This window comes from Xiphophorus maculatus, chromosome 6 (assembly GCF_002775205.1).
Source record: "Xiphophorus maculatus strain JP 163 A chromosome 6, X_maculatus-5.0-male, whole genome shotgun sequence".
Taxonomy (NCBI): domain Eukaryota; kingdom Metazoa; phylum Chordata; class Actinopteri; order Cyprinodontiformes; family Poeciliidae; genus Xiphophorus; species Xiphophorus maculatus.
The window spans coordinates 22,059,890-22,074,015 of NC_036448.1; the positions used below are offsets into that span (position 1 = coordinate 22,059,890).

General features: G+C 37.8%; 1 protein-coding gene across 1 annotated transcript in view; it reads left to right on the plus strand.

Moving 5' to 3' along the window:
* The window catches only part of LOC102222263 (collagen alpha-1(XI) chain-like), a 99,786-nt gene that overhangs the window by 70,411 nt on the left and 15,249 nt on the right, over nucleotides 1-14,126 (plus strand). Inside the window, exons 41-46 of the mRNA XM_005801956.3 lie at nucleotides 1,439-1,492; nucleotides 4,437-4,544; nucleotides 4,655-4,762; nucleotides 6,088-6,141; nucleotides 7,070-7,123; nucleotides 11,168-11,275. Of these exons, the coding sequence (XP_005802013.1) occupies nucleotides 1,439-1,492; nucleotides 4,437-4,544; nucleotides 4,655-4,762; nucleotides 6,088-6,141; nucleotides 7,070-7,123; nucleotides 11,168-11,275 (486 nt within the window). The remainder of the gene's footprint in view (nucleotides 1-1,438; nucleotides 1,493-4,436; nucleotides 4,545-4,654; nucleotides 4,763-6,087; nucleotides 6,142-7,069; nucleotides 7,124-11,167; nucleotides 11,276-14,126) is intronic.

Here is a 14,126-nt window from a genome sequence, read left to right on the forward strand (position 1 = left end):
TGTGAGCAGAAAGATGACTTTCTTTTAATAATGGAAGCACAAACATAATATGTGAGCAAACACATGCGTGCTGTTTCTGCTTCTTAAACTGATCCCATCCAGAAACAGAAAACCCAGAAGGACTCGGCGTGTCGACGTGGGCGCACATATAAAACAAATACGCATTATAGTCCCTTACTATACTGTGGAGAATCATTCAAGCCAAGCCAGCCAGTGGCAGTGCCTGCTTGGCAGCCACTGCAACTTCTGGCTCTGCTGGAACCTGTAAATTAGCCATTATAATAAAAGTCTGTTTTCCATATGCAGCCCCAGACCCTTTCTGTGCTGTGAATCAGCACAGCCATTGCCATTCAAGGACTGGGAACTTGACGAGGTGACAAGAGGCAGGAGATAAATGGGCCATACCTCAACCTGTGACTCAAAGTGGGGTTTTAAAACTTGTCATCTCTTCTTATTCTTCTGGTTCCTTTTAAGCTCAAGTGGTGACTCCCATTGCATTGATAATGCAATACTTTTGAAAGCTAGGCTGCATGATAATTTAATAAATAACATGCGTTTTAATAGAAAACTGATTTGCACCGTAAATGTATTGAGCAATGAAAGGCACAAGTGCTTGCTTTTGTTGTCAGTAATTACCATTTTTATACGAGAAGCTTGGGTTTTAGCTAAAAAATATCAGTTTACAAAAAGAGAAAGGCATCCAGGTCCATGATAAGTGTATGTGATACATCTGACCAAACCTGTGTATTTAATTTATTTCTTATTTAAAATATTTTTCATCTGGGTTATACAGGAAATTGACCGTGAATTGTTTTTTTTTAACAGAAAAAGGGTAAGTAAATGGTAAATGACCTGCACTTGTACAGAATTTTATCAAGTTCAGAGGACCTCATAACACTTCACTCTACATTCAGTCATTCACACACTGGAATAATAATTATTGGAAAGAAATTATTCTTTTCACAATTCTTTCACAAGAATACAAGACTGTAATTAGGAGAAACAATTTCTCAGGTATGATTGCAGAGTGCTTTTTTAAATTATTTTAATTTGTGTGATTTGTAGTCTGTTGATATCGGTTCATGGAGAAAACACATAAAGCTTTTTTTTGTTGTTTTAAGAATATATACAATAAACTGGGGATAATCAATGAATAAATAATTGTTTAATGCAATAAATAACAATATCCTCACCAACAGGCCCACTGATTCTTGGATCTCAACACAGAAAAAAGAATATCAGTAACTTTGGTCTGTTTATATCCTATTTCTCCACACTGAAGTCCCCTCAGCTCTATACAAATGCACGTATGGGCATACAAAAGTACATACTCAAAGTTTTAAAGGGCTTTTCGACAGCTAAAATTGACAGTCTTGGAATAGCTTTGAGTGGAGGTTCACAGTGAGTGATATCTAACCTCTCTTCCCTCTCTTTTCAGGGTCCAGGTGGCTTAAAGGGAGGAGAAGGACCTCAGGGTCCCCCCGGCCCCATCGTAAGTAGCCAGTTACTATGGTTACCTCATCTCTCTAGCCACAGAGATTGCAAGGAAAAGTGACTCGTGCTTTTGGATAATTGAGCCGCTCGTGCTGCGCACAGCCCCATTCTCTAGTCATTCAGCAGTGCAATGAAAACTGCAGCACAGAGAATGGCTGAACGGAGTACAGTGGAGTGATTGGATTAAAATTTTATATCAGGATATGAGGAGGTTTTCTATTTAGTGTTTAGGATTCCTATCCAAACCCTTTTCTTCTCTGTTTGTATGTTTTATAGTCATAGCAAGAAAAATATTTTTTTCATTAAAAGTTACTATTCTCAAGAAGTTTTCATTAGTCCAAGTTATTCAACTTTATTTTCTTTTAGTTTTTTTCTTTAGATGTATTGATCTTGCCCAGAACTAGGCAAACTCTCCTGATTTATAAATTACTGTAAAATTGTAGCTGGTAAAATTAAAGAACCTTACAAATGCATAAACCACAGCTCAATAAAGGGCTGCTTGATTTGTTGTGTTTTTTCACTGAAATACAACCTAATCACTACTTAACTGTCTAATCGAAGAGCAGCTAGTCTCATCCCCGTTGCTTGACTAATTATGGATGTTCTCCGCACATGCACTTTAACAGTTCCTATAGCAACTGTTGTTGCACAGATGGAGGTGATTTGCTTCTCATGTCCAAACTGTTTTGCTTAATTTGGTCAACAATAACTATTTTAGTCACCTTATCTTAATTTAGTCTGCCTTGTAAAAGTATTCATACTCCATATACTTTTTCGCATTTTGTTACGCTACAATAGCAAACTTCATTTTTGCATTTTCTTGGAATCTTGTATAATAAATCAACACAAAGTTCTGCATGACTGGGAAATGGGAGAAAAATTGAGAGCATTAATCTGAGGAGTAGCCAACAGGTCCATGGTGACCCTGGAAGGGCTGCAGAGATCTTCTGTTCAGGGTGTAGTGTCTTTTTGAATGGCAAATACTAGCCGTCATAAATCTGACATTTATAGAAAAGTGGCAAGAAGAATGGCATTATTTAAAGAAAATAAACAAGATGTCACCACAAACATATGCAATAAAGAGCTTATGATATATCTTTGTGTTGTTCTATCACATAAAATCCCAATTTGTTGAAAGTTTATTGTGAAAAATCTGAAGGGATATAAAAATGTCCATCCTAAATCAGTTGAATAATATTTAAGGAAAGTCATTTCACATATCATGGTTACAATTATTCTACATAATGCAGCACTGAAAATTATATATGCTCCTGTCCTACTGCAGTTTATGACCATGAAAGGGAAGCAGGGGTGACAGAGCAATTCATAAATAAATTAGACTTTTTTTTTTCTTCCTGCCTTTTGTCTCCGGCCCCTCAATTAGAGATATAAGCAACAAAAGCCTCAGGAGCTGAGATGCTGTGCATAATCTGACTGACGGGTAGCTTTGAACTGTCTGTCATTTTGTTGAAGCGTTAAACCCAGGTTCCCGATAATTGCCCCGCTGCTCACCAGCAACAGAGCAACACCAGTGTAGATGACAGTGGATATGCATAGCAGGCATGAAAAATCGTGAAAGTGAGAAGAGGAGTATTTCACTCAATGAGAAAAGCAATTTCCACTGCAAAGAGAGGTGGTTTTTATAAATTGGCTTGAAAGTGAGTCATAGAGAGAACACAGGTGAAATACTAACTTAGTACCATGGTTGTAATAGGAAAAAGTGACCAGTATGCAATGTGCATGCACACAGCAGATCTGATATTTCCCTCTATCGATTTCCTGCCACAGATTAAGCTGCTGTTGTGCATTGGGGATCTAAGTGTGTTGTGTGTGTGTTGCTTTTCCCTTGTCTTTTTAAAGGCTTGTGTGTGTCTAGCAGAGCCTGAAAGGGAAACGTCAGCACAAAAACAAAAATTTGTTCTACAAGTGGTGCTTCTTGTTTGGCTCTGGCCAAATGTGTGGGAGGAAAACATGACAAAAAAAAAACAAACAAGAAACATAAAGAAAACTAGTGAAATGCATTGAATCAAACAAACTGGTGTGGAAGCTTGTGTGTGAGTTTGAGGCCTGGTGGGTAGGTTGGCAGCTTTGGGATGACAGTTTGGAGCTGTGTACTGCATGTGTGTCACGAGAAAATGGCTGTCATGAAATGGGCCAGGCACATGAGTGCCAGGTGGCAGCTCGCATCAGCAGCCGATTTAGTGAGTGGGAATCAGGTCATAGTTTTGGCCCCGAACACATGCAAATCAAATTTTATTGTGTTCACTTTGTTAGAAAACCCTCCCTTGGTAGGAGGGTGTCATGATGAAGTTCTGATCAATAATATGTGTGATTTAGGACCTCATACACAGAGGCAATCACCAACCAGGGAAAAGTCAGGAGGAGACATGGCTGATGTGGGGAAAGAGTGGCCATAGCTTACATAATAACCTCACTGTGGAGGTCTGCTTTTAGTTAAATAACGGCTGTCAGTCTGGTCAATATTCTACTGAGTGTATCAATGTCATGTTTGTTTTACTATTTTGATCATTTTGACTCTATGCTTAGCGATAATTTATGTAAGAAATATCAGCTTATACTTTGTATTGGATTTATGGCATATAAACTGTATTAATGATATGTGAATGATAGCCTCACAAACTAGTTTTCAGTTTTAATTTCTTTTAAATTTGACTTAACAGCTATCAATACATGCACTTCAACAAATAGTTGAACAGCTTGTTAAAGACTTTTTGTTTCTTAAAGACATATCTCAGAAAATATTATTGAAATATCCAGTGGCCAGTTTTACTTGAACATTTTTTTAATTAAGGAAGCCCCTTTCTTGCAAGGTCAAGCCTTTCATGATTCAAGAAAATATCCAGCAGATTTCCCCAGTGTGTTTAGCTTCTTTTAGCTTGATGGATTTAATGCAGTATTATCTGGCTGGTGTTTGATAACAGGGTTCCCCTGGTGAGAGAGGCCCTGCTGGTCCCGGAGGTCCTATTGGTCAGACAGGACGCAACGGCCCACAAGGACCACCAGGCCCTGCTGGAGAAAAAGGATCCCCTGTGAGTTTTTCTAGCTTGTTTTTTAAAAAAAATTATTATTATGAAACTGTTTCCTAAACTCTAAAGTGTCCATGGTGTCATCAAGTGATTGTGACAAATGCTATTCACAGGGAGAGAAAGGTCCCATGGGTCCAGCTGGCCGTGACGGCATTCAAGGTCCAGTAGGTCTTCCTGGTCCAGCTGGTCCTCAGGGTCCCCCAGGAGAAGACGGTGATAAGGTAAAGTAAAAGTGCAACTCTGTCTTTGTTAGTACAAGAAATCCACAAGCCTTTATTCACAAAAAGATCAAAAGAAGCACACACAAAAAAACATTTTTATTCTTAAAGATTATGACAAATGCATATGTTATTTTATTAGATGTACAGCATACAGTTCTGGTCTGAAGTTTAAAAATACTGATTCACCTAAAAGTCATGTTAATTGGAGGCTTTTATTTATTTATGCATTTGAACTCTTCTTTAGGGGGCAGCAGATAATACAATTACATTTTTAAAATAATAGTTGGATGCACAGGTTTGCCTTTCTTGTTGATTTTCCTCCAACCCACACAGGCTCCGAATTTTTTGTAATACATTTGAATAAATATCTCTTAGCAAGTTGGAGAGAAAGTCTTAGGTTTCTCCATTAAAACATTCTTCTTGTTGTCCTCCTCTGAACACAAAACTTTTCTCCAGAAGATATTTGTCTTGTCTATGGAGGAGGCTGCAAATATTAGTTGCTACTGAGGGTTTCAACTTTGACATATATGCCTCTTTTGTGGTCTCACATGATAAAAGTTGCTTCACTATGGACAGTGAAGCAACACCAAGGCAGGTGCCCTGCCTTGGTGTCTCCTGAAAGTTCCTAAACATCCTCACCAATGTCCCTTCATCAAAGCTGGCCCTTTGGATCAGATGGGTTTGGAGCAGTTAGGTAGGTTAGCATTAAGCTCATGGAATGGCGCTAACCTCCTTCATATTAAATATGTCTGGCCTACACCTCACATTCTTATTGACGACGAGTGTATGCAAACCTGTGACCAGCACTTATCTTAAAAAAGCCTTTTGATGCACATTAACAAAAGTTCTTATTTGCTTTGTTAGATTTAATATTACTACTGCTGAATGTGTGATTCCATCTAGACGCATCATGTGAACTAAATAGATAAGATGTTTCGAAAACAAAGGCACGCACTGAATCATCCTGCTGTTTACACAAAATGTTCACCCTTAGGCTAGCAACACCCACCCCTGTTACACTGAGCCACAGATCTGCATTTTGTAACCATCACACCTCCTTCATTCAAGTCACGTCTTATATCACACCTTTCTGTCAATCATAGTACCAACGGGGTGAGACAGGGAGCCAATCAATTAATTGAAAACACTCGCCCAAGGTCTTTCTGGGCCAATCAAATTAGAATCTCTTGAGAAATATTCAGTGGCCAATGCTGATAAAGGTGACACTTGAAGACATTGGACTTTGAATAAACATGGCAGGCAGGAGGTTTTTAAGATGTTAAGGAGAGATATGTGAGCTTTTGTGAATGTGTGTTGGATCACAGGGAGAAGTGGGCGGTCCTGGACAGAAGGGAAGCAAAGGAGACAAGGGTGAACGGGTGAGTCTTTATTACCCTACTTCTTTCATTACATTTTATAACAAGGTTTCTCCGAAACCATTGCATTTTAAATTACACTAAAAGTTAATTAACTAAAGAAAACTAATTATCACTACTGATTTGTCATGTGGAATTAATATAGAGCAGAAGCTCTTCTCAGTTATGTTTGTGTTGAAAAGTCTGCAGCTTTTCTGAAATATTATCAAATAGATATTACATTTTTGGCTAAAATATGAATGTCTTGTTTCTTTATATTTTTTTTCATAAATTTTGTATTTGGCTTTTTTTTCTTTTTTTAAAATTAACAAATGTATATCAATTTCTTTCTTAGAATTCAGTGTCCTGCAGTAATATTCAAACCCTTTTCAATTATTAAAAAATTGCAATAATCTCAAATTATTTTTGAGTTTGGACACTGGAATCAGTCTGATCTATATCTACTCTGTGCAAAGAGATTAGAAAAAAAAACTGTATAATCTGACTGAGCGTGGGCTATTTTGAACTGGAGAACAGGCAAAGAGTCATTCTTAGGATGTGCAAAAGTAGTAAACAACCAAAAAAATTACAGCAGTAATTGTTCCACTGAATAGATCTATAAAGCATAGACAGAAGGAGTTGAAGTGCAAAGAAACCAAAAACACCTTTTTTTCAGATGTTTTCCGTAAGACACTTTGAAAACCTTTAATACCTTACCTCTAATTTTTTCATCACTTAACAACAGAGCAAAACTTTGGGTCAGTCTGCTGGATGTCAACCCCCGACCCACCAGCATAAAACAATGTAGCATCAAAAAATGCAAAATGGTTCCAGTGTCAGGGATGCATTTAGTTTTTTTATATTTATAATTATCAGGTGACATTTTTGACAGTGTCGCATAAAGAGCTGCTTCAGCAGATTGTAAATGTTGTTTCTTTTGCTTTTCCTTTAGGGTCCACCTGGCTCAACAGGTCTCCAGGGTGTGGTTGGAGCTCCCGGTCCAGCCGTAAGTATCACTTCCACTGAGCCATCAAAATTCACCACATGAAATATTAACAGTAAGTCTTTGATGACTAAAATTATTACTTTCAAGGATTTTATATTTTATATTCAGAAAATAGGCTCCAAAGACCTAGTTGACTTTGTAGCTGCATCAGTATTCCCTCCAAATATCCTCTGCATATTTCTTTTTAAAAAAGGCTTCCAGCTTCTTTTTTTTTTTGCATATCATGGTGTTTTAAAAAAAAAAGACTCGTTTCTGATGCCATAAAAATTTGCTGTTCTACTAATGCCTGCCTCTGGCTGCAGAGAAAAACAATGAATTGATGGAGACAGGTTTGAAATGTTTACTCCAGTCAAGGCCTCCTCAAAACAGGGAAAGCGTTATATAAATCAGGATCAAAGGGCTGCAAAACTCTAAGCTACTTATGAAATATGCACTTCTGAGATGATGTGACAGTATTATAAGTGGAATTACACCATCTTATCTGCTCATTTTAAGATGTGTTTAAAAGTTACAAAGTGTACTCAGAAACATCTGGAACATGGGTTTGATAAAATCAGAAAATTTTAAAAAGAGTCAAATTTAAATCTAATATGGCTACATAATTACTAAGTACAGTTAGCCATTAAGGAAAATGTAAAATTGTTGTTGTCCACTAAGTTAGCATATCCTAACTCAGTGGATATTGAGTTAGGATATATAGTACAATATCTATACTTTAAATATTCAGTATTTACTGAATATCTAAAGTAGATACTGCATATATTCAGTATCTACTATAGCTACAGTACTGATTCAGTATCACATTTATAGATACTGAATATCTATAAATGTAGATATTCAGTATCTATCAAATATGATCAATCTTCTGATCTTGAAACAGTCTTAAAGAAGTTGCTGCTAGAGCATATCTTTTTCATTGCGATGTTCTCGAACATAATTGTGCCCGTTATGCCTGCTTTATGGGCGAGTATCCATCATACACAAAGATTGCATGAATGCTTTACCCCACTCATCTTTTTCTCTTTGAGCAAAGATTTTCTAGATGGCCCAACTCAAAAATGTTTCTATCATTCTTCTACCGTTCATCCTTGTGCTTCCTGTAGAATTTCCCTCTGACCTCGATTATCTTCCTGAACTTGTTATGATCTGCATAAAGCCGACAGCAAAAAGGGAGATAAACCAGGCACAAGAGTTTCATTTATAAACTACAAGCTGTGATTAAAATCAAAGTTTCCAATATAAGGTGGAAAAGTTAGTGAAATCAGTGGTTCATGAGTGGAGGATGCATGTAAAAGACCGTAGCATACCTGTGGAGGAGAGCAGAGAGCAGTTAGTTGGCAGTCGGGTTTAATAAAAACTGAGGGTCTTACCAGATAATCAGGTGTCCCATACCAGTAATCAGTGTTGTATCTGAACAATAAATGTCCAACCTAACCACAAGGGCCCTGCAGGGGCAGTAACTGACTGAAGTGATGCCTTTGCTGCTTCCCCTCCCACAAGGCCAATTATGAGAGCAAATGCACTCATAACCACCTTCTGCCAATGTTTAACAAACTTTTTCCTGGTAGCAGGATAAAACTGTAATGCTGGAAACTCTTGGACATCCTGAAACTTCTTCACCACTACAACTGAACCTCTTACCTCTAAGCTCTTTTTTGGTCACATTTGAATACTGAAGATAATGAAACACAGTTTGCATTAAATATTATCTTCGTGAATAATTTTACATTAAATCATTCATTAAAGCATAAAAAAGCAGATGTTAAATCATGTAATAACAGTGAGACTAACCATGTTTATGGAACACTAAGTTCAGGTTTGATAGCCACAATCAACTTTAATTACTGTCAAACCTGTATAATCAAGAATCTACCTAATTAGAACCTGTCTAGCAATATGAAGTAGGCTCACCTATCTGAAAAATAAGTGAGCCTTATTTTTACAGGTAAGATTTCTGAAATACCATATACACACACACATACAGTATATATATATATATATATATATATATATATATATATATATATATATATATATATATATATATATATATATATATATATATATATATATATACTTGTATATATATATATACAAGTCATTTAAAACTCTGGTAAAATATAGGTTTATACAAATATAAAGAAATATAAAATGTTTATAGTTGTTTCACATTTTCACAACAATTTTTAAATCATTTTAATTACTGGTATTTGTGTGCATACATTATTGAAATAGTTCCCCAGAAATTATCATCAGTTATGTTATTTTTTTATTATTATTCTAAATTTTGTAAATTTACATCATTAGTTGCAGTTAAAGTACAAGTTTGGCTTGATGTTCTACCCTCATGATGGTTCATCAACAAGCTGACAATCATTTTCATATATTAGTTAAAATAGCACATGTGCCAGCTGCAAATGCTGCAGAACATCCTCTACTCATAGAGAAAGTCCTGCTTCTACGATATCTGCTGGCCTCAGGGTAACTAGCAGCTCATTGCTGAAAATAATAAGGCCTTACCAACCATTCCAGGAAAAAGTACCGTCTGCAGGGCTCTGTGGGGGCTGCAGTAGACCTGGTGAGGCAGATTGCTGTAAGCAGCAAGTGCACCCGTGCTGAATAGAAAATTATTTAACAGTTGTTTACCCTGGTGAGTCAGTCTGCTTATGTGCATCCATGTCTTCTTCACAAGTGAATCCTGATTCATGCTGAGTAGTCTCGACTTAATTTGCTTTCATTAAAAAATGCTTTTAGATTCTAGATGACAAGATTTTTAATCTGTGAAATCATTAGTATTTGAGTAGAAAGAGAATTAATTTCTTTCTTAGCTTTAGATTTTAAACTTTAAGCAAAGATGTGTTAACCATACAACAAAGACCGAACATTGGCTAATGCTATAGAAGGGCAGTGTTGTCTGGAGACTTTAGACCAACATGTGCAGAGCTTTGCCCTTTGTGATGCCTGTAAGCATGAAAGGCACCCTGCGCATTCACAGCTTTGCATTGTGTTGGTAACTTTTTACAGGTATGACACATTCTTTAAAGGTTATATTAAACAAGTCAGAGGCATCACTTGCATAAATAAATTCAGGCATGTGAATTGTGAATGTTCTGTGAAGGTGACTAACAAATTGGGCACAGTTTAAATCTAAGCACTCTAACCTCAGAGGCAACTCTGTTTCCAATCTCTTTGAGGAGATTAGATTTGCGACTTGGTTTGTTAAAGCGTCTCTGAGCTTTAGGCCACTTTGTCTGTGACTTTTCTTTTTCAAAGCTGTGCTCGTTTCCCCCGTAATCACCTAACATTTCCCTCTAAACTGTTCTGCATTCACCACCATTGCCTGAGGCTCCCTACATGTCCCAGGGCTCAGCAAGAGCTCCTCAAGCACTTTCAAGTGCTGACACGTGTTTGAACTGAAAACTCCCAGTCTGTCAGCACTTCACTCTTTCCCCACAGTCTCGTCTTTCTACCCTCTGTAGCTCGATGCACCTCTGACTTCACAGAAGTCAGCATCTTTCACATACCATAACCCTGTGGCAATTCTTTTCTGCATCTTGCTTTTTCCTGATGAGAGTCTCTAGTCGGAAAGCCCTCAGGTACACCACAAGGGCGTATCATTGAGGTATTGCCTTATGCTTGTCCAGTTTTGATTCAAGTTTTAGCTTCATGTTTTATTCTCAAAAGGATCAAATAGCTCTTACCATGCACCTATGCTGAATTCTATAAACGACCTACAAAAGCAAATGTTTAATTTTGGAAAAGGGGTTTTATGTGGCTGATATAACTACATGGAAAAACTCTAACTTGCAAAAAGTTATTGAATGCTAACTTTATCTAAAATCCATGAAATAGCTTTCTGTAAAGTTGCAATGTGGTTTCCAATTTCTGTTGTAATGTATTTCCTGAATCCATGCTTTTCCATGTGAGCTCAGATATAGTTTGCAACCTTGAAACGTATTAAGAATAAATGGATACAAGTGTTTGAGGGGCTGCATTTGCTGCAGCTACAGCTAATGAGATTTTATGAACCCTGCCCTCCCACAGGGCAGTGATGGTGAGTCTGGGCCAAGAGGACAGCAGGGCATGTTTGGCCAGAAAGGAGATGAAGGTCCCAGAGGATTTCCAGGGCTGCCAGGACCCATTGGACTGCAGGCAAGTCTCCATCAAATGTGTTGCTTTTTTACAACCATATTTCCAGCTCTCCACCCTTTTTTATTTTCAAAACATACAACACCCAAAGTCTCGTTGAGTATTGTCCTGCCGGGTATGCATATAGCTTTTCCTCTGTCGAAGCCGTCTAATGCAATGAGATTTAGTCCAAACTCCTTGAACCTGAAGCATTTCACCTCCCCATTTACAATACATCAAAACAGAGCATATTTTATTAATGCAGTTTTGACTCCCAATAACACTTTGCTTAGCTCTGGGGTAAATAATGCTTTACCCGCTCAAGGACATTTCTTGGTATAGATGGGACTGAAAATCCATCACTATCATCAACATTTGTATCTTTTCTGCTGAATTTTCTGTTGAAATTGCATCAAATTCATGTGCTAAATGTCTATCTGCCAGTGCCCTTGGTCCTAAAAAGACTCTAGTTTGCATATGACAAAACATTGAAAGCATTTAAATCCACTTTTCTGTCAATCTATTGTCTTTTGTGAGATAGGCTGAAAATTACCCACAAGGCTCATTTCCACCCACAGGCTTTGTGTGCTGATTGCTCAAGAGGAGAAAGATCTGAGGGCTTTTATCAATAATTGATTCACAGTTTTGTTTTCCAACTCAACACACGTTAAGCTGTATTTCTCTTTATTTTTGATGGCAGCATTTTATTGATCTCTGTTGCTGTCATCACAGACGCAATAACACATTCATCCATTTGCAGACGAAAGAATGATGCAATAGACACAATATGCACCCTGACGTAATTTATCCCACTCAGGTGTTTGGTAGGCAAAGCATTATGATTTTATCATATCATAAAAAAAATTCTCCATGGATGACCTGTCGGTTATTGTGATGTGATCTACATCCTACAGGGTTGTAGGAGAAGCCTAAATGCTATATTTGTTATTTGCTTATTTGGGATTTATTGCCAGTGATTAAGTAAATTCAAATAAAGGATAGAATTTATTTTCAAATTTCCAGGGTGAGATTTTGCTATATATATAAAAAATTCCCTTCTCACCCACCGCGGGTGGTTCTTATCCTCTGAGCTCGGGTCCTCTACCAGAGGCCTGAGAGCTTGAGGGTTCTGCGCAGTATCTTGGCTGTGCCAAGGACTGCACATTTCTGGACTGAGATGTCTGATGTTGTTCCTGGGATCTGCAACCCATTCTCACTCCCAACTCGTCATATATTGACGCATGGGACGGTCCGTCCTCGTCACATGTTGACGCGCAGGGTACCCCTTTCGCGTCAATATGTGACGCGAGGTGTTTTACACTATGCCTTGCCGTAATTTTTGCCCTAAACCTAACCAAATCGTTGGGTTTTGAAGGTTCGGCAGCGGTTACGAGAACCCTTCGCGTGAAAAATCCACGTAAAACATGTGACCTGCCCAAGTCGTCAACATGTGACGCTGAAGGACCCTGCCCAAGTCGTCAACTTTTGACGCGAAGGGGGTACCCTTCGCGTCAAGGGTCAAACGCATGGTCAGAAATTGTCCTAACTCGTCAATATATGACGAGTTGGGAGTGAGAATGTGTTGGGATCTGTTGTAGCCATTGGTCCAGTTTGGGGGTGACTGCCCCGAGGGCCCCGATGACCACAGGCACCACTGTGGTTTTCACCTTCCAGGCCCTCTCCAGTTCCTCCCTGAGGCCCTGGTATTTCTCTAGAAATGGGCAATATATATATATATATATATATATATATATATATATATATATATATATATATATATATATATATATATATATATATATATAGCCATATAACAGTTAACCAGAAGTTTTTTTGCACATCTTTTCCACTTTTCACTTCATAGTTTTTTCAAGTAATTTCATTAGTTAAGGACATTTTTAAACGGCAGTAATATGAATAAATATTTTTGATAAAATAAACAGTCTAAAATGTAAGAAAAAAATGTCTATGTATGGATGAAACACTAAGAAACACATAAGAGGGAGTAGGGGCAAAACTGAAACTACGATATGGTCAAATCATTCCATCATTGATCTGCGCCAGCTTCGATATTGATCCTATTGATACTTGGGTCAATCGGCTGCAATAGAGAGGCTGTGCTCAGTGTGTAAGGTTCAGTGTGACTGCAGGATAATGTTGACCCCTCATGTACTGAAGTTAAGACAGTATTTCCTTACTGTGCAACCAGTGATAATGACATTATTTCTGTTAATCTGTTAATGGGAACACAAAATGTAGTGTTTTTGAATATTGTACTGCATCAGACCAACATGAAAGGACTTTTTATGCACAATGTTTTGTTATGGCCTACACAATAATGGGGAAGGCCGCTGACCTCCTCATTACTTTCTTCTGTCTTGACAGTCCAGCAGAAAGTCATTCTCACCTTCCACACAAGGATAAGCCACAAAAGATCATATCTATGGAATTTGAAAGTTGAATGGAAGGACAAACTTTTGTTAATAACATATACAAGCAGCAGGGATTAGTCACAGCCCTAAGAGGATTGTGATGCAAATTCTACTTATTAGTGTGAGGGAGGTTAATGATATATGAATTGCAGCTGGAGTCAGAGTTTCAAGAGCTTTTACACACAGACATAAGAACATGAGTTACAATTGCCATCTTCCTTGCAATAAGCCACTCATGGACCAGAGACAAGGTCAGACATCTCTTACCTGTGCTAAAGAGAAAAAGGACCGGACTGTTGTTCAGCAGTGAAAGTAAATGATATTGTCATTTGGTAATCAAAGTCCCAATTTCTGCAGGAAGTGTGCAGAAGCACAGAAAACAAGTTAACAGAGGTCCAATGTGAAGTTTCCACAGTCAGTGATGATTTAGGGTACCATGTCAT